This window comes from Geotrypetes seraphini, chromosome 4, assembly GCF_902459505.1.
Source record: "Geotrypetes seraphini chromosome 4, aGeoSer1.1, whole genome shotgun sequence".
NCBI lineage: Eukaryota > Metazoa > Chordata > Amphibia > Gymnophiona > Dermophiidae > Geotrypetes > Geotrypetes seraphini.
Window position 1 is genome coordinate 11,667,040 of NC_047087.1, and position 19,028 is coordinate 11,686,067.

Consider the following 19,028-nt stretch of genomic DNA (forward strand, 5'->3'; position numbering starts at 1 on the left):
GAAGGGTCATTGCGGTGGGCAGACTAGATGGGCCGTGGCCCTTATCTGCCGTCTATTTCTATGTTTCTATGTTTAAGCTGTAGATTTTCAATCAAACTAGCAAAATGTGTTAGCAGGGAAGTCTTGAGATTACAATTTCCATCTTCACGCTGCAAAGCAGGGATACCAATACCCTCCTCCCCCACCAAAATCTAGCCCTCAAGCAGCTTTTGTGTAGGATAAGAAAGAGAATCTGCTCATGTTTTAGCATTAGAAAATCAGAATACCCCTGGAACTGAGGTTTGGCTGCACTGATCATAAATACACATTTATTTATTTAATTAGAAATGCATAATTACAGCTTTTAGTAGCATTCTTTTCCTAGAAAAGTTAAGTAACAATGCAAAGAAAATTGTTAGTAGTCCTCTGTAACAAATGCAAAATCTATTTCAATACCCCAAACAGAAAACCACTAGCAAAAAGGCTCTTTATATTGTCGCATATAGGGTTTTTTTTCAGTTTTAGTTTTGATTTTCTTATAAAGGCTATTGCAAAAAAAAAAAAAAGGCAATTCAATGAGTGGAAACTATCTAAACATGATTATTTTTACCTATAAGTGGTAAAGTAAAATAACCTCACCTCAAAATTATTACTGATGGACAGTTAGGTATACTTAACAAAAGAACTTGTCAGTACTCATATAATCCTGTTTTGCTAAAACCAGTTTCATATATCATGTAATGTTCTTGTGGAGCTTTCTGTACCTAGCAGACATGAATTTGTGCAAGGATCAAGTGCAGAAGGTGCAAGCTCTTGCTATGTAGACAGAAGACCCTTCAGGGGATCAGTAAGGGTAATCTTTTTTTCTTGAACGGCTGTATAGAATTATGCAGTCTGTTTTAGAGAATGGCAGCAGCTCCTTATATCTGCACTATTGTATTTGAATAGCTTCATGCTCGATCTGCATTTCTGGCTGGATAGATGACTGAAGAGTCTCCGTACTCTAAAACAAAAGAAGAGAAAATATTCAGAAACTCTGAGCAAAAATTTAACCATTTATAAACCACTCAAAGTGATAAATAGGCAACTGATAAAAATACCATACAAAGTGGCATAGATACCAAATATAAACAATGTAATATTGCCATCATCAGACAAATATGTTAAAAATTGTACAATAACAAAAAAACTCTATAGAAACAATTACACCAAGTAAGAATAAAATAAAACAACAAAGAAAATATAATCAGATCAAATTAAAAGCATGTGCACAACAAATCATAGAAGCTAATAATAAATTATTAGAAAAGCTGGAACTGATCATAACTCAATTTATATCCTACACCATCACACCATCCTAAAATCACTCCTACCTACTTACAGTAAAATACAGTATTAAAAGAAATATAGATTAACTTTAACTAAGGAAAAAAATAGAAGAATTCCTAAGCAATAACCACTTTATTTTAAAACAAGTACAAGATCCTTTATCCGAAACTCTGAAAACCAAAAAAGCTCCGAAATTTGATGCAAACTGGTAGTAGTTACTTTCTCCTGCATGACACACACTGAAACCAATGCAGATGCATGCTTTTCTCAGGTTGGAGGGCTGGAAAGTGAATAGCTTAAGATTCCAGGGTGGCAGTGAGAAGCTGAAAAGGTCGGATGGCTGAAAAAAGGGAAAGAGAGATGCAGATACCACTCAGAGTGGCACTGAGAAGCAGAAAAAGGAAGGAGTTATCTCTTTTAACAGCACAGAAAGTTTAAGTATTGAAGTAGCTTGATGAAGGTGTGTGGGTACAATGGTTGACTGAAAAATATAGTGTGGCAACAATAACCATATGACTTAAAGAAACAGAAAAATTAATTATTAAGTTTTACAGTGAGAGTGGTGACCAGAAATTAATGAAAACCAGAAAAACATTGCATAGGGCAAAAAACCCAATGATTTTAGATCACGTGCTGATTGAGTAGGTTTGGCAAAGAAGGCCTGAACACATGCAATCAACTGGTTTGATGATAATGAAGCAAGCCAAAAAAATACCATCAAAAACTGAACTTTGACGGTATGTGTGAATATTCAGAAAGTTGGCTGCAGAAATTTAAGAAGCACCACAGTGTTAAATTTCTTAAAATCTGTGGTGAAAAAAATTATATGATGAATTTGCTAAGAGGATTTCTGATCGAAAAATTGGTCCTGAACAAATTTACAATGCTGATGAAACAGCTCTCTGTTGGTGCTATGTTCCTAGAAAAACACTGACAACAGCTGATGAATGAGTACCATATGGGATTAAAGACACAAAGGACAGGGTAACTGTTCTTACATATACCAATGCTGCGGGCACACACAAATTAAAGTTGACAATGATTTGATTGGAAAAAGTCAACATCCCCAATGTTTGATGGGTGTACGTCATCTACCTGTGGACTATTATGCTAACAAGAAAGTGTGGGTAACCAGAGAAACATTTAGGCTCGAATTCTGTATATGGCGCCATCAGCGGCCACCAATCGCTTGCCATTCACAGTGCCATATACAGAATTGCATCTCTGGGCAAGATAAACACCAGAAATATAGGCCAGGGATTTCCGGGCCTATATTTCCACACTTTATGCCATGAATTGCACCTACATAGGCATTTTATGGCACCTAACACCTTTTCGTTGTTTCTAATGGTGTTTGTCAATTAACGTGGCCACCTAAGTTTCAGCACCGGTTTTAGAATTTCCCTGTTAGTGATTGGTTACCGTGCCAGCAGCAAGAGCTCATTGTAGAGAAGCTGAACTGGAAGAGAACTGTGAAGTTTTACTGGTTCTGGACAACTGCTCTGAACATCTAAGTTTTGAACCTGGGGTAGGGTTACCAGATTTTAGTTAACTAAAATCTGTTAACCTTACCCCAGGTTCAAAACTTAGATGGTGAGCCCACTAGGGACAGAGACAGTACCTGCATAGAATGTGTACAGCGCTGTGAATGTCCAGTAACATTATAGAAATAATTAATAATAATAGTAACATAGTAGATGACGGCAGATAAAGACCCGAATGGTCCATCCAGTCTGCCCAACCTGATTCAATTTAATTTTTTTTTTTGTAATTTTTCTTCTTAGCTATTTCTGGGCAAGAATCCAAAGCTTTACCCAGTACTGTGCTTGGGTTCCAAGTGCCAAAATCTCTGTTAAGACTTACTCCAGCCCATCTACACCCTCCCAGCCATTGAAGCCCTCCCCTGCCCATCCTCCTCCAAACGGCCATACACAGACACAGACCGTGCAAGTCTGCCCAGTAACTGGCCTAGTTCAATATTTAATATTATTTTCTGATTCTAAATCTTCTGTGTTTATCCCACGCTTCTTTGAACTCAGTCACAGTTTTACTCTCCACCACCTCTCTCGGGAGCGCATTCCAGGCATCCACTACCCTCTCCGTAAAGTAGAATTTCCTAACATTGCCCCTGAATCTACCACCCCTCAACCTCAAATTATGTCCTCTGGTTTTACCATTTTCCTTTCTCTGGAAAAGATTTTGTTCTACGTTAATACCCTTCAAGTATTTGAACGTCTGAATCATATCTCCCCTGTCTCTCCTTTCCTCTAGGGTATACATATTCAGGGCTTCCAGTCTCTCCTCATACTCTTCTGGCGCAAGCCTCCTATCATTTTCGTCGCCCTCCTCTGGACTGCCTCAAGTCTTCTTACGTCTTTCGCCAGATACGGTCTCCAAAACTGAACACAATCCTCCAAGTGGGGCCTCACCAATGACCTGTACAGGGGCATCAACACCTTCTTCCTTCTACTGACTACGCCTCTCTTTATACAGCCCAGCATCCTTCTGGCAGCAGCCACTGCCTTGTCACACTGTTTTTTCGCCTTTAGATCTACGGACACTATCACCCCAAGGTCCCTCTCCCCGTCCGTGCATATCAGCTTCTCTCCTCCCAGCATATACGGTTCCTTCCTATTATTAGTAAAAATACTGTGCATCAAATGAGGGCATAACAATGGGTAGGGCTTCCAGTTACACATTTAACTAAAAGAATACTACAAGTTACATGAGTCTATGTTGCCTTTTGGTATCTAAAGTTATGTCAGGTCTAGGGCTGGTATAGTTGGAAGTATATAAATGTTAGGTATGCTGATATTAGTTTGCACTAATATTCTATAACAGCGCCCAGGTGCCTAAGAGAGGGGAGTGTGGAGCTACAGAAATATATCCTAAAGCCCAGCCACATCTTCTGATACGATTACATTCTCATCACTATGCATTGCTGCACAAGCTCTACCTCTTACATTAACACAGACAAAAAGGGCTGAATTAGCACGTCTGACATGTGTGAGCAGCTATGCCAATCCTCAAACCTACAAAAAGTACAGAGGCTGGCAAGATGACTTCCAGAAAATCATACAGTAAGGACTAATTCTCATGAAATACCACACACATCATCATTTTATGAAAACTTTGTTTCTAAACACTGGGAGTGTCAAACTGTTAGTTCTTCCCCTTTTTTCTGTGATCTTTTGCCAATGAGCTATAAAAGGTCAGTAAGATATTTTTTCCCATAGAACTCTACAGGTCATTTGCTGCGATTTTTCATATGCTCCATATAATTCTGCCAAATATTTCTACCAGCACTCACCACTTGTTCATAGTTCAGGAATTTACCGGAGCATCAGACAGCTCTGATAGTATAGTAGGCTGTATTTTCTAGTATGCTACAATTTGAATTCACAGTGATGCTAAGAATCCTTTGTAGTTGAAAAAAATATCCTTCTAGATTTTATGGTATACAAGCTAAACAAATTTCTGGTGGATCAATGGTGATTTTATGAAACTTGCTGCAATACGTCTCCAGTGTTGTACTTCACTGTAGAAATATGTGACCTCTAGGTTGCTTCTGCCTGGCTCTTTCTTAACTTTCAGACTCTATCTGCTCAGTTTCATAGTTTTTCATCATTATTGTTGTTTTCACATGGGATTTACCACACAGTGAGATCTGATTAAGATGCTGAGTGGGATTCTTCCGGTCTGATTACATCACACAATGATTCTCCTGCTGCTTGCTCATGTCAGCTCCTGAGGGACTCATTCTCATGTCATGAGTTTTATCCCTAGAGTGCCACTCTCAATCTGTACAGCAAAGCTAGAAATCCAGCACATTTATAATAATAATAATTCATTATTTATATACCGCCATACCAAAAAGGTTCAAAGCAGTTCACAAGAAAAATTGATACATACAGTACAAATAAAATAACATACAGATATAATTAAAATACATATACATATAATTAAAATACATCAATTAAAAAGCAAGATAATTTAAAACAGAACACATTAAGATGTCAACCTATCAAATAGATGTGTCTTTAACAATTTTCTGAAATCAAAATAAGAAGTAGCCTCTTGTATAGTTTTTCCGAGCCACATGTTCAATTTGGCAGCCTGAAATGAGAAAGTTCTCAAAGAACTTCTTATAATGGCAAGATTTTATGGTATTAGTTGATGGAGTTTAATACCAAAACAAATTAACTAGTAAAAAACTGCAAAACCCCAAAAAGTATTCCTAGTCTTGAATATACATGTATAGTGAGAGAGACTTAGAGGGGACATGATAGAGACTTACAAGATCATGAAGGGCATAGAGAAAGTGGAGAGGGACAGATTCTTCAAACTTTCAGAAACTACAAGAACGAGAGGTCATACGGAAAAATTAAGAGAGGATAGATTCAGAACTAATGCTAGGAAGTTCTTCTTCACCCAAAGAGTGGTGGATGCCTGGAATGCGCTTCCAGAGGGTGTGATAGGACAGGGTACGGTATCGGGGTTCAATAAGGGATTGGATGAATTCCTGAAGAAAAAAGGGATAGAAGGGTATAGATAGAGGATCACTATACAGGTCCTGGACCTGATGGGCTGCCACGTGAGCGGACTGCTGGGCAAGATGAACCTCTGGTCTGACCCAGCAGAGGCACTGCTTATGTTCTGTCCAGTACCAGCCTTAGTTCTTTAATTTATACCACTCATTTTCTAATTAAAGATCCTCTGTGTTTATCCCATGCTTTTTTGAATTCTGTCACCATTTTCTTCTCCACCACTTCCTCAGGAGGGCATTCTACATTACATTACATTACATTACATTAGTGATTTCTATTCCGCTTGTACCTTGCGGTTCAAAGCGGATTACATAAGAAGAAGCTGGACATTTCCAGGAGGGTACATGACATTTAGGGTAAGACATAGTAACAGAATGAGTATAGTCTTAGTAACATTGGATGAAAGTAGTTATATTACATTACATATCAAATCTTTTCCAGGCGTTGGTAGGTAATATGATTTTTTTTTTTTTTTTGGTCGGTTGAGGGTATGGTGCCAGGGAGTGGGTAAACCTGGTCAGTGTACGTGGAAGAGGAGAGTGATTAGGTGTTTTGAATATGCTTTTTGAAAAGTAGTGTTTTGATTTCTTTACGGAATGCTTTGAAGTCAGATGTTGAGGTTAATAATCTGGTTATGGAGGGTTCGAGTTTTGCTGCATGTGTTGCTATGAGGTTATCATAAAGCTTTTTGCGATGAGTGCCGTTGAGTGGTGGGTATGAGAATGGTGTCAGTGTTCTTCTTATTCTGGGTGGAAGGTTACGGTTTAGACGATCGATTAGATAGGCAGGTGCTGTACCGTTGAGTACTTTGAAGATTAGACAGTATAGTTTGAATTGGATTCTGGCTCTAATCGGTAGCCAATGTGAGTCTAGGTAGGCGTTAGTTATGTGGTCATATTTTTCGAGGGAATAGATTAGTCTGAGAGCTGTGTTCTGAATGGTCTGTAGTTTTTTGATCATTTTTGTAGGACATGGTAGATATAGGATATTGCAGTAGTCCACAAGTCCTAGTACCAGGGATTGAACAATGATCCTGTAGTGTTCTTTGTCGAAGAATTTTCTTATTTTTCTTAAGTTGCGCATTGTGAAGAATGCTTTTTGGGTAGTTTTGTTGATTTGAGTCTGCATAGTGCAGCATCTATCTATCAGCACTCCCAGGATTTTGAGGGAGGTCTGGATTGGGTATTTGATAGTTTTAATTTCCAGGTCTGTTATGGATGGGATTTTGTCCGTTTCAAGCATTAAGAATTTGGTTTTGTCCGAGTTTAGTTTTAATTTGTGGTTTGTCATCCATTTTTCTACTTCGTCCAGTATTGTTTCCAAGTGTCCAGTTGCGGAGTTGTCTTGGGTTTCGATGGGGAGGAGGATAGTTATGTCGTCTGCATAACTGAAGGATGTTACATTTAGGTTGTCTAGAGTGGTACCAAGGGAAGAGATGTAGAGGTTGAATAGAATGGGTGAAAGTGGAGATCCCTGAGGGACTCCACATGGATTAGACCATTTGTTGGATTTCGTATTGTTTATCTTAACTCTATAAGTTCTTGTTTTAAGGTATCCTTGGAACCAGTTGTACACCACCCCTGAGATCCCTATTGCATCAAGTATCTGGAGTAGTATGGTATGATCAACTAGATCAAAGGCTGCGGAGAGATCTAGTTGGATAATTAGGATCCTGTGACCTTTACTGAGTTGTTGTCGGGCTATGTCCAGTAGTGTTGCTAGTAGTGTTTCCGTGCTGTGGTAAGATCTAAATCCTGATTGGGATGAGTGAAGTATATTGTGGTCAGCTAAGTAGTTAGAGAGGTATTGAGCCACAAGTCCTTCAATCAGCTTGACATAGAGTGGGATCGAAGCGATCGGTCTATAGTTGGTAGGTGTGTCTACTGGACCTTTTTGGTCTTTCAGTATGGGTGTGATTATGATCTCTCCTAGATCTTGTGGGAATTGGCCTTCTATGAGAGTGCTTTGTATCCACTGCATGAGGCTGGTTTTGAATTTAGGGGAGGCATTTGTGAGTAGATACGATGGGCAGTAGTTCAAGTCGCATGAGGTGTGGCTGTATTTTTTATATAGTCGGTTCAGTTCAGGCCATTGTAGAGTTGGGAAGGTGGCCCATGTTCTGTCTGCTGTTATGGCTTCTTCTGTTGTGGGGGTAGTTATTAACTTGTTGAGTATGGTGGTTGAATTGTTGAAGGTAGTTCTGATTTTGATGATCTTGAGTTTGAAATGGTCAGCTAGTTGGGAAGCTGTTGGAGTTTTGTTGCCTTGAGTGGCAAGGTATGGGTTTGTGTCTGTAAGTTTTTTTACTAAGTTGAAGAGTGTTTTTGTATCGGGGTTGTTTGTGCCAATTAGTTTAGTGTAGTATGTTTTGCGCTTTTCCTTAAGTTTGTTGTTATATAGTTTGATTTGGGTTCTCCAAGCGGATTTGGTTTGGTCATTTCTCTTTTTTCTCCAAGATCTTTCAAGTTGTCTGCAATGCCTTTTTAGTAGGTGGAGTTCTGAGTCGAACCACTTGTCTGATGGTCTGCAGGTTCTGTGTTTGGTTTTTTCTGGGGCTAGCTCATTCAAGGTTGTTTCACTTAGGGTGCGCCAGTGTTTTGTGAAGTCTGAAGGGTCTATGGTGTCAAATGCAGGGTCCACTTTGTCCCAGAATGTGGCAGTTCAATTTTCTGTCTAGATTTGAAGGTTGTTTTTTGGGGCATAGATTTTATGTTGTTTTGAAGCCAGTTGATAGTGAAGGTGTATTTGTGGTGGTCTGACCAAAGAGAGGGATGCCATGTACCATTGGTGATGTGAATATTTGGGGAGTGTAGGTTATGAGGTGTGAATGCTGCAATGTCAAGTTGGTGGCCTTTATTGTGCGTGGGTTCCTGATTGAGGACCTGGAAGGATAGGGCGTCGAGGTATGAGAGTATTTCGTTTGCTTGTTTGGATGTGTGGTCTTCGAGGTGGAGATTAATGTCTAGGCATCCACCATCCTCTCCGTGACAAAGAATTTCCTAATATTACTCCTAAGTCTCTTCCCCTGCAACCTCAATTTATGCCCTCTAGTTTTACCATTTTCCCTTCTCTGGAAAAGATTTGGTTCTATATTAATACCTTTCAAGTATTTAAATGTCTGTATCATGGGTAGTTCTAATTATAATCATAACTATTTTTATTTCTTATATTCATATCCTTATTTAATCGGGAAATTGGGTGGGTGGGCGGTGAGCAATGGGTTTGTAAGATACAATGTGGTAATTGAAATAGAAATAGTTTCAATTTATTATTGATTGTTTATTTATATAACTACTGTATATATATTTGTATATTCACTCTTCATATTACATGTAATTTCTCATGCTTAATAAAAATGATTTCAAGTAAACGTCTATATCATATCTTCCCAGTCCCTCCTCTCCTCCAGAGTATACATATTTAGGTCTTCCAGTCTCTTCTCATACTTCTTTTGGTTCAAACCCCTTACCATTTTGGTCTCCTTCCTCTGGACCGCTTCAAGTCTTTTTATATCCTTCACCAGATACGGTCTCCAAAACTGAACACAATACTCCAAGTGTGGTCTCACCAATAACCTATATAGGGGCATCAACACCTCCCTTCTTCTGCTGGTTATTCCTCTTTCTATACAGCCTAGCATCCTTCTGGTTACAGCCACTGCCTTATCACACTGTTTAGATGTCTTTAGATCTTCAGACACAAGCACCCCAAGGTCCCTCTCTCCATCTGTGCTTATCAGCCTCCCAGCTCTTTTATCAACTAGGAATGCTAATTGATCCATTACTGTAAAAGCATTATCCCAATATGATCAGGTAAAATGAAGAAACTTGCTCAGTTCTGTGCTTTTGTCTTCAAATTCATGTCTCAGGCTATTTCAGTAGTAGGCAGTGAATCGTATGCATATTCACAGATTTCATAGAAGGGTGATCTTTTAACACTTGCAGGTGGTCTTTATGGGAAGTGTTTATCTTTGTTAAAATCTCATATTGTAGCCAATCAGTTGAGTAACACCTTGGTTAAAAGTCCATAGTGTAAACAGGCCCATAGCGGGAAGCCTTTAGGCTCTTAGCTCCTTGTTTATCTTTTGTGTATTAGGCACAGATAACATCTTGTTGCTCTTTACTATGGTGCTTTACATGGTGAACAGTGAAATCCTTTACTACATTGGAGCTACTGGGGCATATAGCATGGAAGTCACTTCTGTGTTTTTCCTGGTTGACGCAGGGCATTTAACCATGGAAAATTCCTGAAAAACAGATCTGGCTAGAAAGAAACATTTCACAAAATCCTACATTTTGTAATACACTACAGCAGGGTGAATAAAAATAGGCAATTTTAAAATTGGATTTTGTAAATAAATGAACCAAAGACATCAAATCTTGTACGTTTTCTATGAATGTGTCTGATAAAAGAAATATATGGACATGAGAGATCACAGTCCTGACCAGTCCTTGTGGATGGTGTACACACATACATTGAAAATGAAGAACAAACAGCGAAGGAAGACTCTGGAGCTTAATATCTTTCATTGGTATGTTGTGACTCGACACGATCATGTTTTGGCCCCAAAGGGCCTGCCTCAGGAGTCTATAGTAAAATGTCATTATATCCAATATCTCCTTTAAAAAATGTCACAAGATTCTCATAAAACCTGGCAAATACCTCTGCAAGTTGGTGATACACAAAGGAAAGGCTTAGCCACTTATCTCAAAACACAATCTTCTCCAAAGGAGCAAAATTTTTTCAATTTTTTATTACATCACGACAAACCAATAAAAGATATTGAGCACCAGAGTCTTCCTTTACTTTTTATTCTTCACTTTCCGAGTTTTGGGGAAGTATTCATCTCCTGTTTCATTGGTTTTTTGGGGTTTTTTTTTAAATTATAATTTTGAATACTTACAATATCCAATAAGACAAATGAGAAAAGAGGAATCTCAAACTATACATAATCAATCATACATACATAAATCCTTTTCAAGCCCACATTAATGGGGAGACATGATACAATTCCAACAAAAAGTTTAGGAAAAGATAAAATAAATAATTCTCAATTCACCCTAGCGAACCTTCAATCATTTCTTACTTAATAGGGATTCTAATTTATTCCTCTTATTTTTCCTCAGCAATGAAACTTAAAGGAAAATTTAAACTCCTTTCTGTTCTCTAGCAACTAAAAACTGTTGTAATTGAATGGGATCCCAAAAAAATATTCAATATTTTGTATCTTGACTAAACATTTACATGGAAATGTCAGATTAAAGGATGCCTCTAGAGCCAAAACTTTACTTTTTAATTTCAAAAACTCTTTCTTCCTCAATTGAGTAGCTCTAGAGACATCCGGAAAAATCCTAACCAAATCCCCACAAAATTTTGTTAACCTATTTTTGAAATAAAGTTTCATTATTAACATCTTATCTATCTCACTCATGCATGTTATCACCAGGGTGGACCAACTCTGAATCACATCCTGGGTATCTTCCAGAAATTCAGTCAAATTAATTTTGGTAGTGACCAGATGGTCCACCTCCTGGGCAGATTCTATTTTTTTTTTGGAACATAATAATAATTGTTAATTGGAAAATTCTCCACATTGGCCAATCCCAATATTTCTTTACAAAATTTTCTTAACAGAATTTCAGATGATAGTAGATGAGTTACTGGGAAATTGACCAAGCGGAGATTGCTCGCTCTATGCATATTTTCCATAGATTGCATTTTAGAATGTATCATTGTAGAATCTTTAACAGCAGATACCGAGACAGCTTGAAGTGTATTACATTGAGTTTCCATAACGTTTAATCGTTTATCCAAACAACTCAAATTGGAGTCCACATTTACTAATTTATGAGAAATAGACTGTGAAAATTCCACCATTTGTTTCATCGTTGACCTGAGAAACCCTTCAACTCTAGAAATACTTAACCACAAATCTTTAAGGGTAATATCCTGTGTTTCCTCCGTTAGTGGATTTTCCTCCACTCCACCTGAAATAATCAGTGATTTAGGTATTTCAGTAAAAACTAACTTATTAATCTGAGTGGAGGATACGACTTGTTCATTGGAAATAGCAGGGTTTATATTCCTACTATCACTTGATACTGGATGAAGGGGAGAAGTCCATTTGAGGGGACTCAATGAGGCACCCGACAAAGAGGAATTCATATTTAGTGGTACTACTGAAGGATTTTCAGTTAGTGAAGTTAAATGCCTATCCATGGGGCCAGATACAGCTGGAGTTGAGCTCTTAGGCTTAATTTTTCTTTTCCCCATAGTCAGTCTAAACACAAATGTACAAATAAGCAATACACTTCTCCCTCCTTATTCGCGGGGGATACGGGCAGAGCCGGACTGCGAATGGCGAAAAACCATGAATATCCAGCTCTGACCCACCCCCGCCTCCCTTCCACCTTCCCCCGGCATCCCGGCCCTACCTGGTGGTCTAGCTGGTTTTCGGGGCAGGAGCGATCTTCCTGCGCTCCTGCCCCGTGCAGATAGCCATTAGGAAATGGCTGTGGGGAATCCCGTAGTCTCTCGAGAGACTACGGAACTCCCCACAGCCATTTCCTAATGGCTATCTGCACGGGGCAGGAGCATAGGAAGATCGCTCCTGCCCCAAAAACCAGCACTCCCAACCGGCAAAGCGCACTATCCCGCAGGCTGGAATTCAGCTCCTGCACACTACCACAGACAGGCGCATTCCCGATGCCCGAACTCAAACGGCCAGAAAACAATTGCTCCCTCGTTCCCCGTGCCGCCGATGCCTCTGTGTCTACAGCGGAGCGACTGTCCTGAACAACAAGGCCTGCACAACATGGAACACAAAGCCCAAATGACTCACCCAGCTATCCTGCATGACACAGCCAGGTAAGGCTGGGATGCCGGGGGGGGGAAGACAAAAATATGGGGGGGGTTTCCTCCTCCCCGCCCCCCCAAAAATCACGATTATGTGAAATCGCGAGTAGGGAAACCGCGAATGGGGAGGGGGAAGTGTACAAACTTGAGTTCCGACTCCCCGGTTCCTTGTGGCTCCAAGGGGCGTGCCCAAAGGGCCCCTTCGGCCACGCCCTGCGGCCGCAACCGCGGCAGCGGCTTCGCTTTAAACAATTGGAGATGGACCCGATGATGTCAGGGGTCCGTCTCAGTCAGTACCTGCCGACAAGGCCAAGGAGAAAAGGAGCGCTGCTGCAGTGGGCTCGGGAGCAGCCCAAGAAGTCTCCTCCAATTTCCCTGAAAGTAAGTCTCAAGCTCCCCTTCTGTTTCATTGTGTGTGTGTGTGTGTGTGTACACACACATACATTTTTCATCAAGCCCTTACCTTCCTCTCTAAAAATACAAAAACTAATCTGTTAGATTCCTTAACTAATGTTGAGGATTTAAATAAACCTAGGGAACTGAGGCCCAGATTTTCAAATGTTTAACGCCGTTGCTAAACTGTTTTCTGATGGTTTAGCCTGAACGCATTTTAGTGGTGGATTATCAAAACGGCTTATCTCTGTTTTTAGCGAGGTTTCTAGCGGTCTCCAACACTGACATGCAAATGAGCTCTTCAACATTAAAATGAGCACTCCAGTGGCGTCGGCTTTTAGCGACAAAAATCAGAGACTGGTCCAGTGACAGCACTGTTAAAACTGGCATGGCAGTGTCAGAGACTGCTAGAAAAAACATTTTGAGAAGAAACCCCCTACCAGCAGCGGGAGAGATGCCCATTATCTCCCGCTGAATCACAACACCGACCCCCCCCCTGCCTCCAACCCCCTGGGATGCACCAGGGAGGGGCCTGGGGCTCTGATTGGCCCAGGTTGTTTAAGGCCCCACCTATAGAAAGGGAGAGGGTACATGAATTGAAAATGACACAAAACGTGAGGAGCAGATCAAACTTCTGAAGTACTGAGGGATAAGTGTACAGTTCTGGATATACCTCCATTGAGTTTTAAGATCATGATACAAAGGCAAATAATCATGGTCACAGGAGAGATTTCATGTTGGAATATTTTAATAAAGCTGCTATACCAATGGGTAAGACAAACACGCATATAAAATGCAAACAGTGCAACAAAGGCAAGGCTTAATTACCTGAATAAAACCACATCATGAGACCTGCTGCTGCTTTGAATATATTGAAGGGAAAAGTTTTGAACATGTGGGATTTCTAGACTAGTATATATTTCTCTGTCGTACTATTTTAAGGACTGCCTGTGTTCCTTGGCCAAAACTTTTTAGTAGATTTCTGAGGTTACATTTGAACAATATATATATGTATATTTCATTTGTAATGCCATTCAGATAAAACAGGGAGATGTTTCTTTTATAGTTTATAAGTAGAGTATCTAAGGATTTAAAATGGATTTGATTTGCATCAAATTTACACTGTTTCCTCACTGGTGATTGAAATCAAATTTGACTTGCCCTGTAATAACTTTATTGTATGAACGATGTTAAATTCCTGCAGAGAGTAAGGAAAGCAAAACCAACAGAAGGGTTTTTTTTAACAGCATATCAGAATCACACATAACAATGTACTTATTTTACAAAGAACTAATACTAGAAAAGCCGTAATATGGAAGAAATGCAAACAGAGCAGAGGCAGAAATAAGTTTACAGAGAAAGAGTTATAGTTATGCAAGTTATGAAACAATAATAATTGTTAGGACTTCAGTGCTTAGGAAGAAATATCTGAGAAGCTTAGACATTATGATGGAAAACAGCTGAAAAGAATCCTTCCAGGAGAGTCATATGGCATAGATTGGATTGTCACCTCTCCAGGTCTGATCCAGATCCTACAAATTCCTCCAAGATTTAGCAAGTAGAGGTCTCTGCTGGCAACTCTGACACCAGTCCTACATGTGGGATCATGAGCACGAATAAGTCACATTCCGTATCCTACGATCCAAAATAATCTGTTGTTTTCTCTCTCCAGCAGAAGCCAGCAAAGGTTCAATGTATACAGGGCCAGCTATTATTTAGCAGATGTAAATTCATAAAGGCAAGCAGTAATTTCCTTGCTGAGTTCACAGACAGTGTTTATTGAGAAAGACATGGGGCAAGCCACTGCTTGCCCTGGATTGGTAGCTTGGAATGTTGCTATTCTTTGGGTTTTGGCCAGGTACTAGTGATCTGGATTGGCCACCGTGAGAACGGGCTCTGGGCTTGATGGACCATTGGTCTGACACATATGGCTGTTCTTATGCTCTTATGTGTGCCAAGTATAGGACAATCAAACCATTGTAACATCATCACTGATGAGGTTGGCTCTGAGGCATTATGACATCACAATCTCAGCTCTGGAATGTTGCTCTCATTGGGTTTCCGGAATCTTGCTATTCTTTGAGATGTTGGAATGTTGCTACTCTTTGGATTTTGGCCGGGTACTAGTGACCTGGATTGGCCACCGTGAGATCGGACTACTGGGCTTGATGGACCTTTGGTCTGACCCAGTGGGGCTGTTCTTATGTTCTTAATATTGAAGGCACCTTTATTGTAATATAGTTCATCTCTCTCCACAAGTGCATAATGCGTAGTGCCTTTTGTTGGTCTTCAACCTGTTCAGCAGAACTGTCTTATTGAGTTAATTCAAGGCCAGCATGTGTTACACAAAGAACTTATGCTGGCTTTTTGCAGGAGAGAGAACACAGCAGCCTATTATGAACATGGGGGTGGTCCATAATAGGTTAATAGGAGGCTGCACAGCATGGACATTTGGAGCACACACAGTGCTGGGTCCACATTTCAGTCCAAGCTGCCTTTACTTTGCGAGACCACTGTGTGCAGTGATACTACTTGTTATTGCTCGTGTGTCTGAAAATGAATGGCCACAACCATTTAGCAGAAGAGAATTTTACAACGGTTTCAACACTATGGCAAACATTGCATTTTGGGTTGTTTCTTGTTCTCCTCGTTCCCTTTTGATGAAGGCAATCACTTTGAAACTCCTGTGTGGGTGGCTGCTCTGTGGCTTTCAGCTTCACAGTACCTGCTCAGATTACCACTTAAGATCACTTTTATAAACATTTGCCTTTTTTAGGTTCAACCAATTATCTATATTTAGTTTATTTTTAGCATACTATGAAATGTAGATTTTATCCATGTTCCTTTTGGTTTATCTTTGGCTAAGCACTGTATTAGAAGCTAGCACAAATCTGGGTATCTGAGGCAAAATCTATTCTGCTCTCTCTGTTATCCCATCAGGTAGGAAACTTTGATAAGCCAGGACCATCGATCCCAGCATCCTCCTTCCAACAGTGGCTAGTCTAGGCTGCAAGTATCCTACAGATGTCAAAGGTAGTACAGCATAATTCCTGGGATGAACAATGGCTTTGTTGAGTCTACATAGCTAATACTTTTTTATATTTCACTGATGTGTATGTAGTCTATACCAGTGTTCTTCAACCACCAGCCCATGGACCGGTGCCGGTCTGCAGAAATTTCCTGCCGGTCCACAGAGCGCTTTTCAACCGCCGGTCCGCAGTGCGATCACTGCAGCATTATCTTCGGGCTGGCTCCCTCTTCCTCACTGCCGCATGCACAAAGCCGCGGGCAGCGGATCCTAAGCACGTCTTGCGCCTGAACCAGAAGCCTTCTCTCTGATGTCGCAAAGTCAAAGGGAAGGCTTCCAGATGAGGCGTGGGGCGTGCGAGGAGCCGCTGCCTGCAGCTTTATGCACTGCAGCAGTGAGGAAAAGGGAGCCAACCCAAAGATAACACCGGGGGCGGCATAAAACGGCCAAGCAGGAGCAGGCCAGAAGGTAAGGCACAGCATGGAGGGAGGGAGACAACAAAGGTAGGGGGAATGATTTTATTTTTGAATTTAGTGATTGAATTGTGTCAATTTTAAGAATTTACATCTTCTGTCTGTATTTTGCACTGTTCAGGATTTGTTTCTTTTTCTCTGGGGTTGTACTGCATGCAGAATCTTTCATCTTAGGGTTTGTTTGTATATATCAGTGGTTCCCAAACCCTGTCCTGGGGGACCCCCAGCCAGTCGGGTTTTCAAGATATCCCTAATGAATATGCATGAGAGAGATTTGCATACCTGTCACTTCCATTATATGCAAATCTCTCTCATGCATATTCATTAGGGATATCTTGAAAACCCGACTGGCTGGGGGTCCCCCAGGACAGGGTTTGGGAACCACTGGTATATATATTAGTACTTTTAGGACTTCTTTTACTAAGCTGCGAGAGCGTTGAGTTGGCGTTAGTTCTAGCAGGTTTAGCACATGCTAAAATTACACTATCGCAGCTTAGTAAAATCAGCTTTTAGTTTTTGGTCCCATATTTGCTCTGGTGTATTTTGGGTTATCTGTGTTCTGGTAGGAATGAATGTTGAGAAGCATACAGTTTAATTTTTGGTTAACTATTATGTGTTGTTACTAAGATTATATTGTGTGTATATATATATATGAAAAATGAATAGAAAAATAGTGTTACAATTAGTACTATTATGGGGGCAGGGTCTGGGGAGGACTTGGGCAGGGTCTGGCCCACGACTTAGCCCAGTGTTCTTCAACCGACGGTCCACAAAATAATTCTTTAATTTCTGCTGGTCCATAGGTGTAAAATAGTTGAAGAACACTGGCCTATACCATTTTTTATTTGTTTTTTTTAATGTAAAAGCATTTAGTTCTCTCTTCTTATACATTTACTATCAAAGTCTATAAAATCCTGAGTGGAGTAGAATGGGTAGAAGTGAATTGATTTTTTCACGCTGTCAAAAATTACAAAGAATAAGGGACACTCAAAGTTACAAAGAAATACTTCTAAAACCAATAGGAGGAAGTATTTGTTTATTCAGAGAATAGTTAAACTCTGGAATACGTTTCCAGAGGTTGTGGTAAGAGCGAATAGCGAAGCTGGTTCTAAGAAGGTTTTGGACAATTTCCTGGAGGAAAAGTCCATAGTCTGTTATTGAGAAAGACATGGGGGAAGCCACTGCTTGCCCTGGATTGGTAGCATGAAATGTTGCTACTCCTTGGGTTTTGGCCAGGTACTAGTGACCTGGATTGGCCACCGTGAGAATGGGCTAGATCAGGGGTGTCCAATGTCGATCCTCGAGGGCCGCAATCCAGTCGGGTTTTCAGGATTTCCCCAATGGATATGCATGAGATATATGTGCATGCACTGCTTTCAATGCATATTCATTGGGGAAATCCTGAAAACCCGACTGGATTGCGGCCCTCGAGGACCGACATTGGACACCCCTGGGCTAGATAGACCACTGTTCTGACCTAGTAAGGCTAATCTTATGTTCACTCTATTAATACTGTTATTTGTTGCTGGCACCTAAAACATAAGTACAAAGGCCCCAATTTACTAAAGTCAACGATCGTCGCTAAACCTGTTTTTACAGGATAAGCAACAATTGCTGCTAACCAACCCAATTCACAAAATGGCCCACCGGATGTTTTTCCCCTGGATAGCCCATTTTCCGATCCGGCCATGCAAATTTGTAAAACCCCATGCAAAATAGCCAAGCAATTGATTCACTAACATTTGCTTGGCTATTTTGCATCAGGTTTTACAATCCTAAAACCCAATTGCTGTAGACCTATCAGTAACTGTGTTACTGACAGGTCTGCCAGTTTTTTGACAGGTCTGCCTGGGTTTTTTTTTTCATGGCCAATCAAGAACTACCTTAAGCTCCATCTTAAGGAAGTCCCTGATTGGCTTGGATGCCTCAGGCCACTCCCAAGGGAGGAGCATGACTTGTCTAAGCCAATAAGGGCCTTAGGCTCTTCTCCGTGCATCACAAGATGCACTGGGGAGGGGCCTAAGGCCCAGTGGAGTAGGAGGTGTTTGCAGTTTCTCCTGCTCCCAACGGCAAAGGTATGAGGGGGGGGGAAGGGCATTGCGGTGATAAGAGGAAGTTGGCATCCCCCTGACATTTTGGAGGGTTCAGGGCGGGACGGTGGATCAGGGGTATTAGTGTAGGGGGACGGCCTTTTTAATGGGACAGATGGTGCATGTTTAAATTGCACAGAACATATTTCCTATTAAAAAAAAAAAGCAGAAGATCTGACATCAGTGACAGGAGGCAGAAAGAACAAGGAACACGAATATAGAATGTCAGGTGCAACTCTGAGTAAGAGCGAACAAGAAAAGGACTTGGGTGTACTGATAGATAGGACCCTGAAACCGTCGGCACAATGCGTGGAAGCGGCAAAGAAAGCAAACA

At 40.6% G+C, this 19,028-nt stretch overlaps 1 protein-coding gene across 3 annotated transcripts in view; it reads right to left on the bottom strand.

Moving 5' to 3' along the window:
- Positions 1-280: 280 nt before the first annotated feature.
- Positions 281-19,028, bottom strand: part of BANP (BTG3 associated nuclear protein) — a 607,582-nt gene continuing 588,834 nt past the window's right edge. For all 3 annotated transcript variants that reach the window (XM_033941785.1, XM_033941784.1, XM_033941783.1), the window contains one exon: positions 281-982. In XM_033941785.1, coding sequence (XP_033797676.1) covers positions 911-982 — 72 coding nt within the window. In that variant the 3' untranslated portion in view covers positions 281-910. The remainder of the gene's footprint in view (positions 983-19,028) is intronic.